Genomic DNA, 21,523 nt, shown 5'->3' on the forward strand with positions numbered 1-21,523 from the left:
CTCTATGAAGGATTTCTCCCTTTGGTCAGGGATTCCTGGGCTATTCCCATCCATGTCTCCTCCTCCCCCTCATTGCCTTTTGCCAAAAAACTCAAGAATGTGAACCAGGATCTCAAAGCCTGGAACTCCATCACTTTTGGTAATATCTCTGACCAGGTCTCCACCTGTCAAGAAAATTTGGACTACATCCAGACCAGGCATCAAACTAACCCCCTCAACTCTTCCGTTACTGTTGAGGAAAAGCAAGTTGCTTTGGATCTCTCTTCCTGCATGGCTTAAGAAGAATCTTTCCTTCGTCAGAAATCCAGGATTAAGTGGCTTGAGCTTGGCAACTCTTTCGGCATACTTCCATCGCTCCTTGAAGGCCCGAACCAATTCCAACTCCATCTTGAAGCTCATCTCCTGCTCTGGATAAAAACTCTCCTCCTATACCAACATCAAGGTTGAAGTTGTATCCTTCTTTAATGATCTCTTCCATCCCCCCTCCTCATCCACTCCTACCATTTTCCTCAATATTCTTAACAAATTCATTCCCGACCACCTCCTGCTTCCCTTCAAGCCATTCCTTCAATCGATGAAATCATTTCTACGATCCTTCACCACAAATCTAATAATGCTCTGGGCCTCGATGGCTTCAACATGGGCTTCTTCTCCACTTGTTAGGACATCATACATGATGATCTTCTCTTTGCCATTTGTAGCTTCTTCCTTAATCCTTCCGAAATCTATGGCATCAATCACTCCTTCCTTTGCCTCACCCCTAAGAAGGAGGGTGCCTAATGCATGTCCGACTTTCATCCCATCTCCCTTTGCAACCTTCTCTATAAATTCATTGCCAAGATCCTCACCAATCAGATCCAGTGAGTTATTGACTCCCTGGTTAGTCCTAATCAATCCGACTTCATTGCTGATAGATGCATCTTTAACAACATCATCCTTTGTCATGAGATCGTTAGAGGTTTCAACCGTAAATCCCACTCTTCTGTGACCCTCCTAAAGATTAACATTAATAAGGCATTTGATTCAATCCGCTAGGATTTTATCTCCAAAGTCCTCCAAATGTCTTTTTCCCCCTCCTTTGTCCACTGGATTCTCTCTTATTTCCACCCCCCGCTTCTCTATGCTCCTAAACGATAGCCCTGCAGGCTATTTCTCCTCGACTGTGGGCATGAGACAAGGTTGTCCCCTCTCCCCTTTCCTATTCTGCCTCGCCCTTGAAGTCCTCTCCTGATCGATCCAATCCTCTACAGGCCAACATATGATATCCCCCATCTCCAAATGCAAAGCTCTCATGCTTACTCACCTTGCTTTTGTGGATGATCTTATGATCTTCTCTACAGCTGACCCATCATCCTTCACCAACATCATGGCCTCTCTTCACCTCTTCAAGTTCCTTTCTGGATTGAAAATCAACCTCCTAAAGTCAAGCCTTTTCCTTTCGGGTGTTTCTGATGCCAGCCAAGCTCATCTCCTTGCCATCTCTGGGGAACCCTCCTTGTCAAATATCTAGGTCTCCCCCTCATCTCCCCTCGTCTCTCTTCCCAGCACTGCTCCCCCATCCTGGATTTCATTTGGAATAGGCTTCAGCTTTGGAAAGGCAAGCTCCTCTCTTTTACCGACCGCCTTGTCCTTATCCAATCTGTCCTTCAATCCCTCTACCTTTACTGGTTTGGAATCTTTTTCCTTCCGGCCTCCACTGCTAAAGCTATTGACTCTCTCCTTTATGCCTTTCTCTGGAAAGGCACTAAGACCCCCAGATTCCTCCATCCTATGAGCTGGTCAAAGATTTGTTGGCCTAAGCTGAAGGCAGTTTGGGTCTCCGCAAAATCAAGGATGTTAACTCTGCTGCTATCCTTAAGCTCATTTGGAGGATTGTCTCCAAGCAGCGTAGTATTTGGATATCCTGGGTCTATGTCGTCCCCCCTCAAAAATGACTCTCTTTGGACTGCACCCCTCCCTCCTAATGTCTCTTGGATCTGGTGCTGCATTCTCAATTCCAAATCTCTTGCCCTTCCTGCCATCTCCTGTACTATTGGCAATGGCACTTCTATCTTGCTCTGGATTAACCTTTGGCACCCTGTAGGCATCCTTCTCCCCTGGTTTCCCCTAGAATTATCTCCTCCTATGGTTTGACCAGATCCACCTTTGTGGCCTCCATCCTCTCCCCTAATGGTTGGCCCCCTCTGTTTCTTCCCCCCCCCTCCCCCTCTTGAGGATTACCTAGTTCATTCAATTGGGTGCCCTCCTCCTTGGGCCTTTTTTCATCTGCCTCTGCCTGGAATGTTATCTGGTCCAAGGATCCCCTTATTCCGTGGCTTCATATAGTCTGGTTTCAAGGGTGCATTCCCAGTCATAGCATCACCGCATGGTGTGCTCTCTCCTATTGCCTTCTTACGCAGTCTTTTCTCAATCACTGTCCCATTTAGGTTCCCTCCTCCTGTTGTTTGTGTTGGAATGGTGATGAAGATGTTGACCATCTTTTCTTCTCTTGCCCATTATCTGCTTCCATTTGGAAAAAATATCTTCTGTTCCTGCTAGCCCTCCACCCACCCCATCCTTCCCCTTTCCCGTGAATGGATCTAGGTAGACATGACCTTTAGAGGCTCCACTATTTGTGACATTATCGGAAAGCTTGCCTTTTGCGCCACCATCAACCATATTTGGATGGAAAGGAACCTTCGTAGATGGTCCTCCAACTTTTGTTCATTGGAAGAGATTTGGAAAACCATCTACTTTGATGTTTCCTCTAAACTAAGATCTCTCGGCCAATGTTCGGTTCGTGATACCCCAAGGAACATGCTTATTGTTGTCTCGTGGGGTCTCCTATGCACTCCCCCCCCCATCTATTGTATCCCCTAGTTAGCTAGTTAATTGTGGGGCTTTTCGGCCATCCTTCTGAGGATTTGGCTCTTCTTGGCTCCCCCCCTTCTTCCTCTTGTATATTCTTCCCCTTGGTAATGAATTATTTATTCATCCAAAAATAAATAAATAAATAACGATTCCACCTGTGAAATACTATTTAGCTATGGAATCTGGATTGACAATTCAGCTTCTTTTTTTTATTCTCTTCTAATTTTTGGCCAGGGAGACGACTTGGTTTGGTTTGGTTGGGTGGTTGGGTTTGGTTTGGTTTGGGTTTTTGCCAATTTGAAACTTAGGGTCCTCCGCGGCTCTACACACGGCCACACCCATACGTATATATGTTTATCTGTGCCTCGTGTCTCCACATTCTGGAGGCCACTTGCTTTCTGTACCTGCTTTGAATCTCCGAGCAGCAACTGCTCCAATCTTAAATCCTCTAGATCAATTATCCTGCCATTAATGGTCGTCTCCGTTCTGAGCTTAGTTTCTCAGATTAAATCGTGTTGATCTGTTGCTTCAAAGTTTCAGGTATTGTTCTCTACGGATTCTTAAATTCCTTGTGATGCCCTGCTCTTGTTTCGTTTGATTGGTACAAAACCCAGGTCTGCTTTGATTATTGGAATTGAATTCTTTCTATAGAGCTCCTTTTTAATGAAGAATGGCTCCTTTTTAATGAAGAATGGCTGTCTGTCAATATGTCTGGTCTTTTCTAGTTATAGGAAATTTGCGACCATTTTAGTTTGATTTCAAATCTGAATTTTTCATCATAGCCACTGAGAGTTTGTTTCAGTTTGCATTCCAATGTAGTGTTAATCTCTCTGTGGGCTTCGTGGATTTTAATCTGCTTTCTTTTGGTTTGAAATTCTGTTGGATTTTTATTTTTTATCTTTTTGGTTTCTTTCTCCACGTTACAGGAAAGAATCTTAAATTTATACCATGATAACAAAATCATTTATTTTGATGAGGCATTTCAACTTTCAAAGCCTAATTCTGTTCTTTTTGTAATGTACTTTTCTGTAATGGAGGATGGTTCGCTGTTGCAGAACTTGCACCAGCTGTGTCTTATAGGCTTTTTCTTTTTTTTTTTTTTTTTTTTTTTTTTTGTTTCCTCATTATGCTTTTAAATTATTTCAAAATTTTCCCATATATAAAAAACCCAGTAGCCCGTCTTAAGCAGCCGCTGATGGATTTTTATGCCCTAATGGATTATGGGGTCTGTTGTATCAAATGTTGCCTGAGTGGAACTTATGTTGAAATCTCTACTTCTACCTGTTCTTTCAATTGAAAATTTTTCTTTAGTTTCATAATCTGTAATCTATGTATGTGTGTCGATACGTCTACAGTGTTTTCACTGTGTTGTATACAGTGTATTCATGTCAGAGTTATTTTTGATAAAACTGAAAATAGTAGTCCATCAAAATTTCCCTTCTAGATTCAGTTATTTAATCCTCTTTCGTATTTTTAGTGCTAAATAAGTGAATTTCATATGAAAAAATATAATAGCAGATTCTTTGACACAATTTTGCTAGTTCTTGGACTCTATAAATGATTAAGACAAAACCTAACAGTTCGGTTAGGTTGGTTGTTGGAACAACCTATCAGATCAGACCTGTTACTAATGAGGTAGAGGTATACCAAGTACCAAAGATCTAGGAAAGGTGGGTAGTTTCAGGTGTTTAGCTAAGTATCTTCAGTGAAGGTTAGTTTCAGGCTAGTTTCAGGATGCCCTGTGCTCAATTCAGCAGCAAAATCCACAACCCATTTTAAAATATTTTGAAAAGGAAAGGGAAAACGAAAACAGAAAGAGTGGTGGCTTGGTAAGTTGAACTGTCAAGGATTGGCACCCCTAGATGTGTATAAAGAGATCAGATAAACTATAGTGTACAAGATGCATTATAGTTAGTTAACAATATGTGATAGAGATTAATATAATTAATAGTTTTCTTCCGCATTTGGAATCCAGGATTCGAGGGAGAAGTTCATTATTCCCTCGTTCTCTACTGAAACCTTAGGCACCTGTTTCTTCATACATTTGGTTTTCTATCCTCTTTTTGCTGAGTAAGAGGATTTGTTTACTTCTTGTGAGAATGTTGGAAAGCGAATTTTTTTTTTGTAAAAGTACATTTTTTCTTACTACAGAAACATTTCAGTTGTTTTTTCTTCTGTGCTTTTAGTTTTATACTTTGAAATGTGCACCTTTCTAACATCCTCTCCTGTTCCCAGAAAAGTTTTGTCAGAAAATCCAATTTATTTGTGATTCTCCTAGATAAAACTCTAGAGTGTACCACCAGACATCTATTGGAAATTGTATTTCATTTTCTTCCACTTAAATTCCCTTCCCCTCCCTTCTGTAGACTCTCCTACATTTTCATTCTCCCTTCTTCAAGTTCTCTTCACAACAAATATTGCTAGGAAACAGACTATACTCTCTCTTATCGAAATAGGTCCCAGCCGGTCGGGTCAGGGATTCAACCCATTCAGCTGTCCTAGATGGCTGACTAGCCCATTCTTCCACAACATGAGTGGCGCCATTTGCAGTTCTAAGTACAGCATATATTTTAACATTGCTCACTTGATGAAGATCCTTAAGGGAAATGGAACTACAGTGAATTCTATTGTTTTTTGATGAAGCCAACCTTGATCCTTATCATAGCCTCCTTATCATAAAAAAAGATTGTGCTTCTAACGGCTACGTATGGATAATAAAGATTTATTCAAGATCAGCTGGTAAAAGATTGACTGACTTGTAAGGATATGGTTTTGCAGACATTGTCTTACATTTTTGTGAAACTTCTGTCCTGCAGGATATGGGCTTGTGGACATTGGTGGAAGGCCTTCTACTTCTTGCAAATGCATTGGCAATACTGAATGAGGAACGGTTTCTTGCTCCCAGAGGATGGGGCTTCTCAGAAGTTTCAGGAGTCAGGACAAAGTCACTCAAGGGGCAGCTTATAGGGCTAATATATGCAACCCAGTACTTGAGATTTCCTCTCATAGCTCTCAATATTATCTTTATTATTGTAAAACTGGTGTCTGGTTGAGTTTGAACAGGGTGAGAAAATAAATGACTGGTATCTTCTAATGGTTCGATCTCTTTTTGCAAGAATAAGAAAATTGTCTTTTTTTTTTTTGGGTGCTTTAGTAATGTAAGAGTTTTAAATGGTCTAGTAGAATATATTGTCTTGTTTTGTTTGGACAAATTGATTCTGAGATACAGAGATAGAAACAAGGTCGCTACAAAAGGACTAGAAAGAACACAATTTGATAACTGAAACCCATCAAATTCGGTACTTCTACCCCATACTAAGACACTGAAGAACACATCTGATTTGTTACATGGTCCACATGAATACCACTTAGCAGAAATTTTCCTCTTTTCTCTTGTCCTAGGTTTGTATTGCTGATAGTTTGGATGCTATTTCTGTATTCTTCACAATTTTCTACCCAACTCAAGAAAAACCAATGAAAGCTAATCAGTTTGATGCAATTTTGTTGCCCATACAGTTTTGAGAGTTCTGTCTATTACTCAAGACTTATATTCCCTTCTATGGGGTGTCTAGTGTGTTTCATTTGTAGAAATTATAAATTTTATATGAAGAATTCATCTAATTTATGAGGATTATTTTTTTATGTCTAATTGTAGCCACCCCATTAAATTGGGCTAAGGTTTTGGATGTTGTTTTGTCGTATAAATATAAAATATATCATATCTTGAACTTAGTATGACCTACTTATGAAGTTTAATCTGTCTACTCTTTTAATGTTTAATCTAACATCTGATATCGAACAACAATATCCAGACATTATATAGAAAGACAACTATGAAGCTACCAATGACCACTCTCGGTCTGTTTGGACCCCTACTAGAAACTAAGACTGCATTTGGTAGTCATCCGAAAAAATGTTTCTGTCGTTTTTTGTTTTACGGGAACAAGAAAACGGAATCTTCCATTTGGTGTCTATGGTTTGTTTTTCCGTTTTCTGAAATGAACCGGGTAAAAAAAACCCTAGAAACGAGAAATGTCGGAACATGATAACCATGTTCCAACATTTGATTTTCGTTCCAAAATGGAAAATTCTGGTTTTACAAGAAACGCTTTTTTTAGAACAAAATGACTACCAAACGCAGCCTAAGAGAAACATGCATGTGCAACTTTGCAAGGCACTTTTGGGCAGTAACAACATTCAATCATGACCATCATAGTCTGATAGCGATAACATCAAATTAAGGTAAATCTATTTAGTGGTCAGATCATATCTATATGTATCAATTCCCATTGGTTTATGAAGTTTTTATGTTTTTGGTTAGCTGAAGATTTCTCTATACAAGCGTATCTATACTATCACATGGCCATATTGGTGCATGAACTATAAATTTGTTGTCTATGTCATCATCTAGTCATGACTCATGAGTTGATATTCAGTCTAGTACATCATTGTCATGTACTAAAATAATGTTTTATATTGTTATGTAACAAATAACTCTCTTTGAAGAACATGGAAGAGGAAAACCCACCTTAAATGGTAGGTAATATGTTCAGAATGGGCAATAGGTTCTTAATACTCCCTCTATAGAGAAGAATCTCTACATGAGAAAATGATTATTACTATTTGGAGGACTAGAGAGGAATTGCTACATGGGAATGCGATTATTACCATTTGGAGGACAGTCAGATATTCCCACTATCAGATACCAAGGATGGATCTTGGGACTCCCAACATCAGATTTCGTTGCTAGCTTAACTAATATTATCCACCCTCTTTATTGATATTTTTGCTGCTTGTATTTTCAACTGCTAAAACTGTGGGAGTCTGATCTAGCCAATCTAATCGTTGGATAGATAAGGGACCATTTGGACTCGCCATTTATAAAATCTCATGGTTAAATTCAATCGTGTGGGAAAAATCTATGTTGAATCTCTTCCTGTCCATCCAAATATTAAAACTAAAATTGACTTGTGAATTGTGTCATGTGGTATAGTGCTCTAGGACTGAAATTGATCACTTACTACAAAATGATTGTTGCAACATTCCACAAATTTCAGGTGCTAGTTGATCGGCCACACAACAGATAAAAGGTATCTATGAGATGGGACAATATAAGTGAACCCGAACCTGGTTTTTAGTTTTTGAACTTGAAAGCATTGACCTAAACCTATTGTTAACATGTGACCATTATTGAGTTATTTGAATAATGCATCAATTATTTGCATTCAAACCTTTTCTTTATTTATTTTGGTAAGGAAAATTAAGTGCACGCAAAAGTTCTGTATTTTCTTGGAAAGCTAATAAAGCATGTCTTCCAATAAGATCTTCACTTTTAATTTTCTTGCTCCATATTTATTTTTGTCTTCTCTTGATTGTAGGAATGAAGAGATTGTAGTGTTAGAAATGTATGGCCCCTAAGTCAATTTTATGAACTTTTTAAATTAATAATTTAGATTTTTCTAATGCAAAGAGGTGGTGGAGCTTTTATCCAAATTTACATTTTAGTGCTTATATATCTATGAGAAAGAAAGTGTAATGTAAATTAAATATGTTATCCACAAAGGATTGTGCATGGGTAACCAATCTTAAGTTGATGCGGCATGTAATTAAGAAAAGTGTATTCTAATTACATGCCCAGTTGATGGTTAACACTAACAATTCCCCTAGACACATTAGTGCATGTGACAAGTGACAAGTGACAAAAAGAATCAAATGAAGTATTCCACGAAGAAGAAGTAATGGGATGGGATTGTCATGGTGGGTGTGCATGTATGGGGTTGGAGTAACCACAAAAGAGATGTTTGGCATATAGGGAATGTGCACCCAGAGGCAAGGACAACAGATTGCAGATATGAGAGAATAGAATTCCCAATTGAAAGTGGAGATTTCTCAGCAGGATGAGAAGATTACTCAACAGGGTGCAGAGATGAATGAGATGAAGTCCCAAATAGTTGCAGTTATGCAATTTATGACGTCGTTTCAGTATTCCTAAGGAGAGGTACATAGTTAAATTTCTCTATGCTTTGAGTTATTCACATGTTTTTGCATTGTTATTGATTTTGGTTGGTCTGTTTTGGTGCAGAAGATGGAGACTATTGTGCCGATGATGTTTCGTAGTTGTACATATTGAAGAGTGGACCTATAGATATTGTGGTTAGAACTGTAGTGACAGTTGGAGGAGCAATACACGTGTAAAAGAGCAGTTGGTTAAGCTCTTCTCTCTAAGGAAGGTATAGTTTGGTTGTACAACTTTTCTGCTTCATACTGGAATTTTCTGTCTGGGCCTTATTTATTTTTTGAGGAAATTACACTCCCCTCCCTTGACCTTTGGCTTAATATCAAGTTCCCCCACGTACTTTCATATATAGCAATAACCTCCCCTCTAGTTTGAAGATTCTATCAAACGACCCTAAAGTGATTGACATTGTTAAACTGGCCTGTAAAAAGACCAGTTTACCCGTCTAAGTAATATATATATATATATTCTCTTCCTCTTCTCTCTTTTCTTCATCATTTCACCATTTCTCTGAAACACTACCGTTTGGAAGATACGTCGCTGAGCTTCCTATCGTCGAGCTTCCTCTCCTTCGCATTGTCGTCGGAGAAATTACACTCGCGCATGAATCGCCTGTACCTGGAATAACCTTGACTTGAATCCCTTATTGTTGCAAGAAATCCATCTCCTTTCCACCTCTCCGAAATACCTAGTAACCCAAGCAACAATTTCAAGCAAAGCCCATGGATCCCCTCCTTTTAGCTATACATGTCAGAGTAGAAACTAGAAAGTTACCAATGGATCCCCTCCTTTTAGTCATACAACAGTAGCACTAGCTTCTGCAAAGCTCAAAAGCAACTCATGGATCTCCTCCTGCAAAACCAAAATATCTTTTCAGAATAAAAATATTTGTGGAACCTAATTGATGAACGAATATGAATTCAGTAAAACTCAAAATTTCAATCATATAAAGACTTAATTTGATGCTCAGTAAGGAAATCAAAAAACAAAACATGATCCGAATCAAGTGAGGAAGTTTAGGAAGAGAAAAGGACCTGAGTTCGGCTATGGCAACTAGCAGCCTTGCCAACATAAAGAAGCCTCACTTCTGGTCTGACCAAGTTCAAAACATCTTTGGACACCAACCGATCGTACAACAAAAGATTAGCACTTTCAATCACTCTCAATGCCTTTAGCATCAAGAGCTCCATATTAGAAATCTAAGACGCCAAGAAATTAAGAAGGAAAATAATAGACAAAGATTCGAGCAAGAGTGAGAGGCAACCGATGATGAAGAACAGTGTGGATAGGGGGCGAGCGACGATGAAGATCGGCAAGCTATCAAGCGACGAGCAACGACCGACGATGAAGAATAGTTCCAGTGTGGAGAGCAGGGAGCAAAGAGGGAAAATCCAATTCGTGTTTCCTTTGAAATCGTGGTTTTAGGGATTTTACCCTTCATTTATATGAAAGGGTAATTTGGGTAGAAATTTAACTACTTCAGTGATGATGTCATCACTTAACAGAGATATCTAACAGAAGGGGTACATTTGATAGAATCTTCAAACTAGAGGAGAGGTTATTGCTATATATGAAAGTACATGGGTGGGAACTTGATATTAAGCCAAAGGTTAGGGGAGGGGCGTGTAATTCATTTCAGGCATTCTTTTTCTGCTTGTGTGATTGTTGTGCATCAACCTTCCCTGGAATGGGTTGACACATGCTCTATGATTTTGTGAGTACCACCATGATAGCAGTGCACAATATTACTGGATTCTTGAGAATGCTATGGTATACACATTTTCTTAATAAGAGGAAGCTTCTTTGTTTTTTCTCAAAATGGAAAAGTTAAGGCCAAGATGGAAATGTCACTAAATTGATCACAGTTTTGCACCTTGAAGGCTCTGTTAAGGCCATAAATTTGAAGCCTGTATGGCTACCTGTAATGGATGAGCTTGTTAACCTATCTTGGTTGAGTTTGCCTATTTGATCACCAAGAAGATGGTAAATGCTTGTTGCAATTACTTTTAGTGGTTGTTGATTATTTCTCTCGCCTTTCATCCCCCATTCAAACCCATCCCCCCTGAAAAAATAAATTTGAATAAAAGAAAAAAAAAATTGCTCGTCTGATGTTCTTACTCAAGTGTCCTATTGCTCCTTGCTCTTGTCTTTTCATTTTTAATATCTATGGTGTATGCACGTTAGAAACATTTACTGGTGCCGATCTATGTATCTGTTATGATGATACTATTGTAGCTGGAAGAAGAGGAGGATTTTATTGATGTTCTTGACCCTTGTACAATAAAGAAAACTGCTGACTAGAGGATTCCAACATGCGGAATCTGAAGCATAGGAAGATGATGGAGCTGGAGATAAAGGGTTATTTTCAGGTTTGCTATTCCGTTATTAGATCTTCAAGGCCTCTCTCTAGTCCTGAACTTGAGTGCATGAATGTAGTGGCATCTTACATCCTTTTAGATTCACAAGAAAATTGTGACCAGCTCTGAAAATATGCCACACAAGGTTTTTCAGAGTCTTGTTTTGTTAAACTTTTGTATAGCCATACAATTTGACAATGTGACCTAGGTGGGAACAAATGGAGTGTTAGTTCCTGGATATACCATTGTGCATGATCGTGCTTTCAAACTCCACTTTTGTTAACCACCATTGATTTCCACTAATTGTCAAGATTTTATCGAAGTTATACTTTTTGTAGCTGAAAGAGCCACAAAAGTTCCTCTTCAAGTGAAATATCTTAGGACTTATAATTTCTTGCTATGGTTTTTTCTTTTCTTTGACATGATCTATTACTTTAATATGCTGCACCATGTTAGTTCTTCAAAGTATATCCTAATATGTATCTTTGATGCAGATCAAAGCCTGAGAAGAAGAGGGCTGAGAATCAACTTCAAAGAAAAAGATTTTTTTACTGTTCACGACTTACTGTTCACATGAACAATACCCACGTGAGTACTAACCAATATGGGTCCCACTACTAGCTCATGATATGGAGAAGACTTAAAGAAGGTTTCCTCTTAATTCTTAGGCCCCATGGCCAGTTTGCATGAAGGAGTTTAAGCTACAAGATTTTAGGAAATCTTTAATTGATGTAGTTTTTATTTTCATATTTCCTTGAAATAGCTAGGAAGATATTATCTAGCTAGTTTTTAATTTTAGTTTTTTTTACTTTTAGAAAGTAGGAATTCTAATTTATTAGTTTCATCTTTGTAAAAGGGAGGGATTTGATTTGACTTGCAATTAGTTTCCAAGTAGGATAAACTATCTAATTATAAGGGGATTCCTTTCCTTTCCATGCAAGGAAGGACACAATTTTGTAATCAATTTGAAGTTTATAAATAAAGGAAGAATATTGATTGATAACCCATGATTAAATGAAAAAGAAAAAAGTTTTGTGCTGAAAAACTATGAGAGACAGCTTGGGTGAGATGCGATAGAGAAGAGTGAGGGGCTCAACCCAACCTATCCCCTTCCCTATCTAACTTTCTCCTTCCTTTCTCTATTTTTCATTTATTTCATCATCTTTAATTTCTGTTTCTAGTTTCTTGCAACAACATTAAATTTAGATTTCTTGACAGTAATTTTTTTAGAGATTCGATCAACTACTAGAATATCGATCTTATAGGGTTGGTTCTTATCTAGAAATAGTTCCTACATTAATTCGTATCAGAGCCTACCATGGTCAGCATAGATGATCTCTATAAGAAGGTGATGTAATTATTAGACCGTATGACTGCTCTTGAGAAAAATTTTGATGCCAAGTTTGGTCTCTTCTACTGTCCACCTCCAAAGGATTCTACCATGACAAAAGAAATTTTGAAGGAGGTACAACAAGAAATAAATAGTCCTCCCAAAGAGTTCTATATTGAGAGATTCAAAGCAGAGACAACCGAGTTGACTGTAGATGACAACCAAGAAGAACATGATGAGATCGACATCACACTAGAGTTTGATGAGGAAATCAAGAATATGTCAGATGAAATTTTCGAGGATACAATGTTCAATGATAGATCCGATTTTGAATTTGATCACGTCGAGTTCATTATGCTGCTTGAATTTTTCGAAGAGCAAGAGCCACAACTCCAATACTTTGTTCCAAACATCCGTGAGCTGTTGGAGTATTGTTTTAGGTTGAAACTTGATGTGCACCATGCCAAGATTGTCCTTAAACTATACAAAACTCGAGGTAGAGTTTTTCTTTTTTAAGACAGGGTGAGTTGATTCAGATCAAAGCCTGAGAAGAAGAGGACTGAGAATCAACTTTTTTTTTACTGTTCACGTGAACAGTATTGAATATGGGTCCCACTACCAGCTCATAATATGGAGAAACTTGAAGAAGATTTCCTCTTAATTTGTGGGCCCATGGCCAGTCTTATGAAGGGGTTTAAGTTATAAGATTTTAGGAAATCTTTGACTGATGTAGTTTTTCTTTTCAGATTTCCTTGTAATAGCTAAAAAGATATTATCTAACTAGTTTCTAATTTTATTTTTTACTTTTAGAAAGTATGAATTCTAATTTATTAGGTTTTTATATCTTTGTAAAAAGGAGGGAGTTGATTTAACTTGTAATTAGTTTTCAAATAGGATAATATCTAATTATAAGGGGATTCCTTCATTTCCATGTAAAGAAGGCAAATTTTATAATCAATTTGAAGTTTATAAATAAAGAAAAGAAGGCTGATCTACAGCCCACGATTGAATGAAAAAGAAGAAGAAAATTTTTGTACTGAAAAACTGTGAGAGACAACTTAGGTGAGATGCCTATGGGTGAGTGAGAGACTTGACCCAACCTATCCCCTTCCCTATCTAACTTTTTCTTCCCGTTCTCCTCTATTTTTCAGTTTATTTCTTCATCTTTAATTTCTTGCAATGTCATCAAATCCAGAATTGTTGACATCAAGTTTCTTGGAGATTTTATCAACTACTAGAATAAAGATTCTATTGTAAGGTTGGTTCTTACCTGGAACTAGCTCCTATATTAACCTTCTTCCATATGGTGGTGTTGAGTTTTAGTAGTAAGGGCATTTTAGTCCTGTTGTATGCTTTTATGCATTAGGGCTTAATCAGCTCAGGGTATAGGGGTAGAATATTGGTGGCATCGATCCAAGATTCCAAGCTGTAGTTCAGTAGTATCATATTATGATCCAAAAATAATCACTCCATGTGATTTAATCCATAATAAATGCAACAGTAGACAGCTGCACACCAGAAACGTCAATCGAAAGGAGGAAATCAGCAGAGAGGAATGTTGTATATACTCTATGTTTGATCACATAAGCTCTAATACTATTCTTAAGCATGGTGCAGGATTCCTTGTGCATGTATTTCTCTGATACCATGTTACAATTCTAGAATCCTTCAATCAAACCAAGAAAAAGAGAAAAAGAGAAGAAGAAAAGAAGAAGAGAAAAGAGAGGCAAGAGCACAAACCTGTCCCAAAGAGGGGAACTAACCTGCAGCTCTAACCAGAATGGTCTACTGTATATCAGTCCCTTGATATATATAAGATTCAATGCTTGCGCAGGGATAGGAATACCCTTGTACCCTATACTGATCAAGCCCTAATACATAAAAGCATACAATAGGACTAAAATGCCCTTACTACTAAAACTCAACACTCCCCCTCAAGCTAGAGCATATACATCACCCATGCTCAACTTGGTACAACCATTACGAAAACTAGGAGTAAATAAAGACTTAGTAAACATATTTGCCGACTAATCTAAGGAAGGAACAAAAGGAGTCTCGATTAACTTCTTCAGAATAACATCACAAACAAAGTGGCAATCCACTTCAATATGTTTGGTCCTCTCATGGAAGACAGGGTTACTAGCAATATATAGAACTACTTGGTTGTCACAGTAAATCTTCATAGGCTTGTTTACGGGAAAAGCTAGCTCCAAAAGTGTCAACCATAACCACATCAACTCAGCGGTGGTGTGAGTCATGGCTCTATATTCTGCTTCAGCACTAGATCGAGCAATAGTAGCTTACTTCTTACTTCGCCATGTATCCAGATTACCTCCAACAAAAGTACAATAATCTATAGTGGACCTACAATCACTAGCAGACAAACCCAATCAACATTGGAGTAGCTAATCAGATCCATATGTTGATAAGGGCAATAAATTAACCATTTACCAGGAGCAACCTTTAAATACCGAAGCACACGAACAGTTGTATCCCAGTGTGTTTTCTGAGAAGACTGTATGAACTGACTAAGGACTCCAATAGCATAAGAAATGTCAGGTTGTGTGACTATGAGATATATCAACTTGCCAACTAAACTCCTATATTGATGCACATCCTGGAGAGGTTCACCATCAAAAACACCAAATTTTTGGTGAAGGTCCATAGGGATATCCACAAGTCTGGATGCAAGCATACCAGTATCAAATAGTTCCTAACTTCTTAAATTCCTGCCTCATCATTACCAGTGAGGATAATATCATCCACATAAACCGCTAAGACTACCAATTTATTACCTTTATGATGAACAAAGATAGAGTGATCAAAATAACATTGAGAAAATCCACAAGTTACCACTATAGTACTAAATTTGTTAAACCATGCCCGAGGGGACTGCTTAAGTCCATGATAGCCTTGTGTAAATGACACACTCGACCTTTATTCTCCCCCTGAGAAACATACCCTAGAGGTTGCTCTATATACACTTCTTTCTGTCGATCACCATATAAAAAGGCATTCTTGAAGTCCAACAGAAATAATGACCAATCATAGTTAACAACAAGAGAAATAAGTAGGCGAACAGAGTTCAGCCTAGCAACAAGAGAGAATGTCTCAAAATAGTCAACCTTATATGTCTGAGTATACCCCTTGGCAACCAGACGAGCTTTCAACTGCTCAACAGAGCCATCATAATGATACTTAATAGTGTAAACCCAGCGACACTTCACTAAGTCCTTATCAGGAGGTAAGTCTACCAGACCGCAGGTGGTATGGTTCAAGAGAGCATCCATTTCAACATCTAAGGCAGTTTTCAATCCAGGGATACTCAAGGTGTCAACATGAGATTTTGGAATGGTATGAGTAGAAAGAGACAATGCAAGACCATGGATAGTTGATAGAAGATGAGGCAAGGAAACAAATTTATCAATGGGATACATAGTCATAGATTTTTGAGTGCAAGTGTCTGTACCTTTACGATGAGCAATTGGTAAGTCATTAGGAATAGGAGGGATTGGAGCCTCACCAGAGGAGGGCGGCAATGGAGATAGCGAATCAGCTGGAGTAATGGTATCAACACTGGGTTGTCCGAGCTCCTTCCTGCGCTGATAAACCTATAGAGGAGATGTGACATTGGCACTAGGGACATTTGGTAAAGGAATGAGAGAAGGGATAGGAGGTGGAGCTAGAGAAGCCCACTCAGTCCCAGGCTGGGATGTCTGGGAGGAAAAAAATGGTGTGCCCTCAAAAAATGACACATCGACACTAACAAAATTTTGGAAGAAGAATGACTGGGTCATAACACTTGTATCATTTATGAGTATAAGAATAACCTAGAAAGATGCATTTAGTAGACCTAGGATAACTTAATAGGTGGAGCCTGCAAGTTGTGAACAAAACAAACATAGCCAAAAATACGAGGAATTGAAAAACTTGGCAAGTTAGGAAAAACAATAGAAAAAGGAGATCGATCAGAAAGAACCGAAGATGGCATGCGATTAATTAAATGGAAGGCAGTTAAAACTCCATTACACCAAAAAGTTTTCAGAGCATGCATATGTAACACAATTTCCCGTGCTACCTCGAGGAGGTGCCGATTTTTGTGCTTAGCCACCCCATTTTGTTATGGGGTATAAGAACAGCTAGTCTGGTGTATCATCCCATGAGCAGCACAAAAAAGAGAAATCTCATTTTTGGACATATTCTAAAGCATTATCAGAACGAAAAACTGTAATTAAAATGCCAAATTGATTTTTTATTGCATTGTAGAAAGTCTGAAACACGGATAAAAATTTAGATCAATCCTTTAATAAATACAACCATGTAAGACGAGAGTGGTTATCCACAAAAGTGACAAATCGAAAACCAAACCTACTGTTGACTCAACAAGGACCCCAAACATTTGAATGAATTAATAAAAATAAAGATGGATTCTGAAGCACAGAGCGAGATGGGAAAGACACATGGTAATGCTTTCCTAATTCACACACTTCACACTTAACTTTAGTATTGACTTAAAACTAAGAAATAAAATTTGCAACCTAGACAAGGAAAAATGGCCTAAACAATAGTGTCATTGGAAAGGAGTCACATCCCCATCAGCCGTAGCAGCAGCGAAAGTAGTAGGAGTGCCATAGTAAAGATAATATAGACCATCTTTTTCATGCCCTCCACCAATCATCTTTCTCGTGTGAAGATTTTGAAAAACACAATAAGAAGAGAGAAAAGTTACTGAGCAATTTAATGATTTGGTTAACTGACTCACTGAGAGAAGACTTAATGGAAATTGGGGAACATGTGACACAGATGATAGATTAAGTGAGATTGTAGGTGAGATAGTACTATGACCTAAAACAAGGGTTGAAGCACTATTTGCAAGGATTACAGATGTGGATGTGGTACTAGGGGAAAATGACTTAAATAGGGATGACATACCAGTCATATTAGCAGAAGCCCCTGAATCATAATCCAGGGGGTAGAAGTAGTGGTAAGAAAGGCTGATGTACCTGCTTGGGCCAAGGTAGCAGTGGATGTAGATGCACTATTAGATATATTTGAGGATGCCTCAAGAGTCTGCAACCACCTTAGTAATTGATTGATATCATCACGCAGACTGGTAGAAGAATCTCCTGAAGAAGTCCCTAGTTTGGTATCATTGGAGACATTAGGACAGCACCATCATTTGACACCGCATGATTGACTAATTGGGTTGCCACCTCAGGCTTGTCATGCTTTGCCCAACAAGTCTCTACAATATGGTTGGAATTCCACAATAAGAGCAATGGGGAGAGGAATGATCAGATTACTGTCTGTGATCAAAGTGTTGTCCACTAGAACCCCGACCAATAGACAAACGGCCTCCCCCACGACCTCGACCATGTCCATGGTTAGCAAGAAAGGCTGAATTGTTTTTAGTGGACTGATCAGTTTTGTAAAAGATGTGATGCACTGAAGTTGAGAGTAGGTATCATTCAATGTAGGGACAATTTTACAAGCAAGTAAGTAACCCTTCACTACCTTCAGGTCATTATTCAAGCCAGCCAAGAGCTTGGAAGCAAAGAATTCATTACGTTGATCTTTAAGCTTGTCAATATCTGCAGTCAAGGGCGGGAAGACATTGAGTTCTCTAACCATTCCCCTAAAAACATTGTAGTATTCTGATAGAGACTTTTCAGATTGGAAAATTTGGAACAGCTTCTCATAGATATCATAGATATGGGTCATATTCTTCTCCTGGGAGTAGGTTTCCTTCAAATAATCCCATACCCCTTTTGTAGTAGTGTGGAATATGACATTGGCAACGACATCAGGTTCTATACTATTCCATAACTAGATCAAAATTAATGCATTTTCCTTCATCAATCATTATATCCATTATCAAATGACTGAGGAGATCAAAGGTAGTATATTGCAGTTTGTCTTTAGCCATGAGACAAACGTTCACAGATTGAGCCCAAAGTAGGTAGTTCAAACTCCCTTTGAGCTTGATAGAGGTAATCTAGACATTCACATTGTCAGAAGAAGATGTAGTAGCAACAAGGGTAGTTTTGGTCTCAGCCATAAGGAACCAAAAAGTAGGAATGATAAAATACTGAATAACCTTTATGTAGATCTCTATATTACCATAGAATGGATGATTCTTGTATTGATCCATATTATCAAGACCTGTTCCACCATAGTCATCACCAGAATTTTTTTTTTTACCAAAGTCACAGGGACAAAAAAAATCGATGAAACCTATTAAGTATCTATTAGGGAAGAATATTAGTGGCACCGATCCAAGATTCCAAGCTTCAGTTCAGTAGTATCATATTATGATCCAAAAATAATCACTCCATGTAATTTAATCTATAGTAAATACAGCAGTAGGCGGCTGCACACCAGAAAGGTTTAGCAGAAGGAAGAAATCAGCAGAGAAGAATGTTGTATAAACCCTATGTTTGATCACAGAAGCTCTGATATCATGTTACAATTCCAGAATACTGCAATCAAACCAAGAAAAAGAGAAGAAGAAAAGAAGAAGACAAAAAAGAGAATAGAAGAGAGAGCCGAGAACACAAACTAGTCCCAAAGAGGGGAACTAACCTATGGCTTTGACTAGAATAGTCTGCCGCAGGTCAGTCCCTTGATATATATATATATATATAAGATTCAATACTTGGTAAGAGTTGCATTGTTGATGAGTTTTTTTTTCGTTGTTGTTCTTGGCCAAAATTCCCTCCTTTAAATAGCAACCTTTAAATTTTAAATGCAAGAAATCAGTTAAGTAACCGTTCCCACTAACTTGCTCCTTGCAATATTTAAAAGACATCTGTCAAACGGCCACGTTTTCTTAGCACATCTTTATACCCTTCATGTATGAGTGCCACATAAACGATTATGAAGAAAATTTCAAAATCTACCGCCAACAATAATAGCATGAACAACAACTCCAATAAGATCTCTTGTTTCTTGAGACTGTATCATAAAATTTGGAATAATTCTATCTTTAAGTTCAGCGGTAGCCACAGTCACCACTACGACAACAATGGCATTCTTCTGCTCTGGTTGTAGCTGCAACAATAGGATTCAATGGCATTGTTGCAGCTGCTAGCTTCACTTTGCATTGTTGTTTCACTGGTTCATGAGTCAAAGGTTTTTGCAAAATCCATCTTTGCTTCCTACATTTCTACTTGTTGAGATTAAACTCACCGGCCGTTGTGAACAGAGATGGCAAAGATGAAGGGGGCAGCGGCTAGGGTTTGAGACCAAGTTTGGGATTTTAAAGTTGAAGATGTAATAAGAGTAAAATGGTTATTGATTTAGGATGTTTTAAATAAAGATATCATTACAGTCTTTTCAATTGCAAAACTAAACAACTCACTCATGGTGGTAACTGAGTTGAGTTAATTTGTAATAAATGAAATGTGAGGGGGGTAGATGTAATAACGGCATATGGGAGATGAGGTGGATATAATTTTTCCTTAAATAAATAAAGATCCATAGTTATTGATTTCACAATCAAACAAAGGAAGTAGTAGAGGAGGATTAATTATTATGGAAAAAGAATGCTAACTAGACTCATGCCTCTACTTCCAAACATAGAGCCGCTTGAAAAGACTGCTATATATGCCCCATGGTCGATGCCTCCATGCACTCTTTCTTTGATCTGTGTGTTGTCGTAGTAACCAAAAGAATGGGTAACAATCCTAGAGGGGAGAGGGTTCCCTAAATGACAGTCTGACTAATGGGATAGGGAAGGGATTTTCACCTTTCATAAGGGGAGGGGTGGTCATTTCACTCCCTCTAGGTCTAGGCACGGGCCACGTCGCTTTTCAATTTATTTTATTTTATTTTATTTTTAAATTTTAAGAATTAATTGTTAAGTAATAAAGAAGAGAAACATTTCGTGGATATGCTAAGTGACCCATACCCGTTGCAAACATCGGCTATTTCGGGCTTGGGACAACCTAAGCGAAGAGGAAAAGTTCAGGATAAGCAAGGAAAGGTGGCTCGGGCCATCTCTATTTGAATTTATGTTCTTTCGTACATGTGAAGATTCAACACCCGACTCTTTTGCTTTCGTATATAACCTCTTTTAATTCGCAACTTAAGTGTTACATCCTCACATATCCTCACATGCACGTCCAAGTGAACGTCCGTGCATGGGATCAATCTCTCTCTCTCAAGTAGAGCATAAACACAGCACGAGGTAGGAAATATGAATTTACACAGGCAGTTGCTGTCCCGTTTGTCCGTTTCCCTAACTATATAGCTTTTGTTCTCTCTCTCTCTCTCTCTCGCCTATGAAGCTCATGAGCCCTTACCTCGGCATTCATGTTGCCTTGAGATTTGTGTGATTGCTACGTGTCTCCTCATGTCCAGCGAACGAACAGCGAAGTTGCAGGTCTAAGAGCTTCTCTTTTTCCAGTTCACTTCGTTCCTCTCTCTTTCTCTCCTACCCCCACATGTGAAGGGAAAAAACAAAAAAAGCAATGATCCATCTCTCTCAGGTTTATCCAATTTCGGCAAATTTTATCACCTGGAATGACGATCTCTACTACTACTTGATCCTGCATTGCTATTATACTGTTCGATTATTGTTTCTCAATTCCAGCGAAAACTCCTCTCTGACTGGTTCTTCATTTTCGTCGAATAATTCTGATCCTGAGTTTTATAATACAATCATTTTTTATTGAGATCCGACCTGATTGGGTCGGTGTGATCTCCAAGGTATTTTGGCGAGTCATCGTTTTGGATCCGATCAGAGAAGTGGCATCGCTGGACAATGGCGCTGTTCAGAAGATTATTCTATCGGAAGCCTCCGGATCGGCTTCTGGAGATCTCCGAGAGGGTTTACGGTATGCTTATCCTCTTTTGGTTTGTCTTTTTCCCAGCATTCTCGTTTGTAATATCGGGCAATCATATCAGCTTGTGAGAAGTATGTTTCATTCGAAGGGAATGTGTTATGATTCCATATCAGCCTATGGGGGC

General features: G+C 38.4%; 1 protein-coding gene across 1 annotated transcript; it reads left to right on the plus strand.

Annotated features, from left to right (window-relative positions):
- The first annotated feature begins 3,200 nt into the window (after positions 1-3,200).
- LOC122058592 (immediate early response 3-interacting protein 1-like) lies at positions 3,201-6,062 on the plus strand. The gene is made up of 2 exons (XM_042621227.1): positions 3,201-3,390; positions 5,667-6,062. Exon 2 carries the CDS (start codon positions 5,670-5,672, stop codon positions 5,901-5,903), a length of 234 nt encoding a protein of 77 aa, XP_042477161.1. The 5' UTR covers positions 3,201-3,390; positions 5,667-5,669; the 3' UTR covers positions 5,904-6,062.
- Positions 6,063-21,523: the final 15,461 nt, after the last annotated feature.

The sequence above is a fragment of the Macadamia integrifolia genome, chromosome 13 (assembly GCF_013358625.1).
Source record: "Macadamia integrifolia cultivar HAES 741 chromosome 13, SCU_Mint_v3, whole genome shotgun sequence".
Lineage (NCBI taxonomy): Eukaryota > Viridiplantae > Streptophyta > Magnoliopsida > Proteales > Proteaceae > Macadamia > Macadamia integrifolia.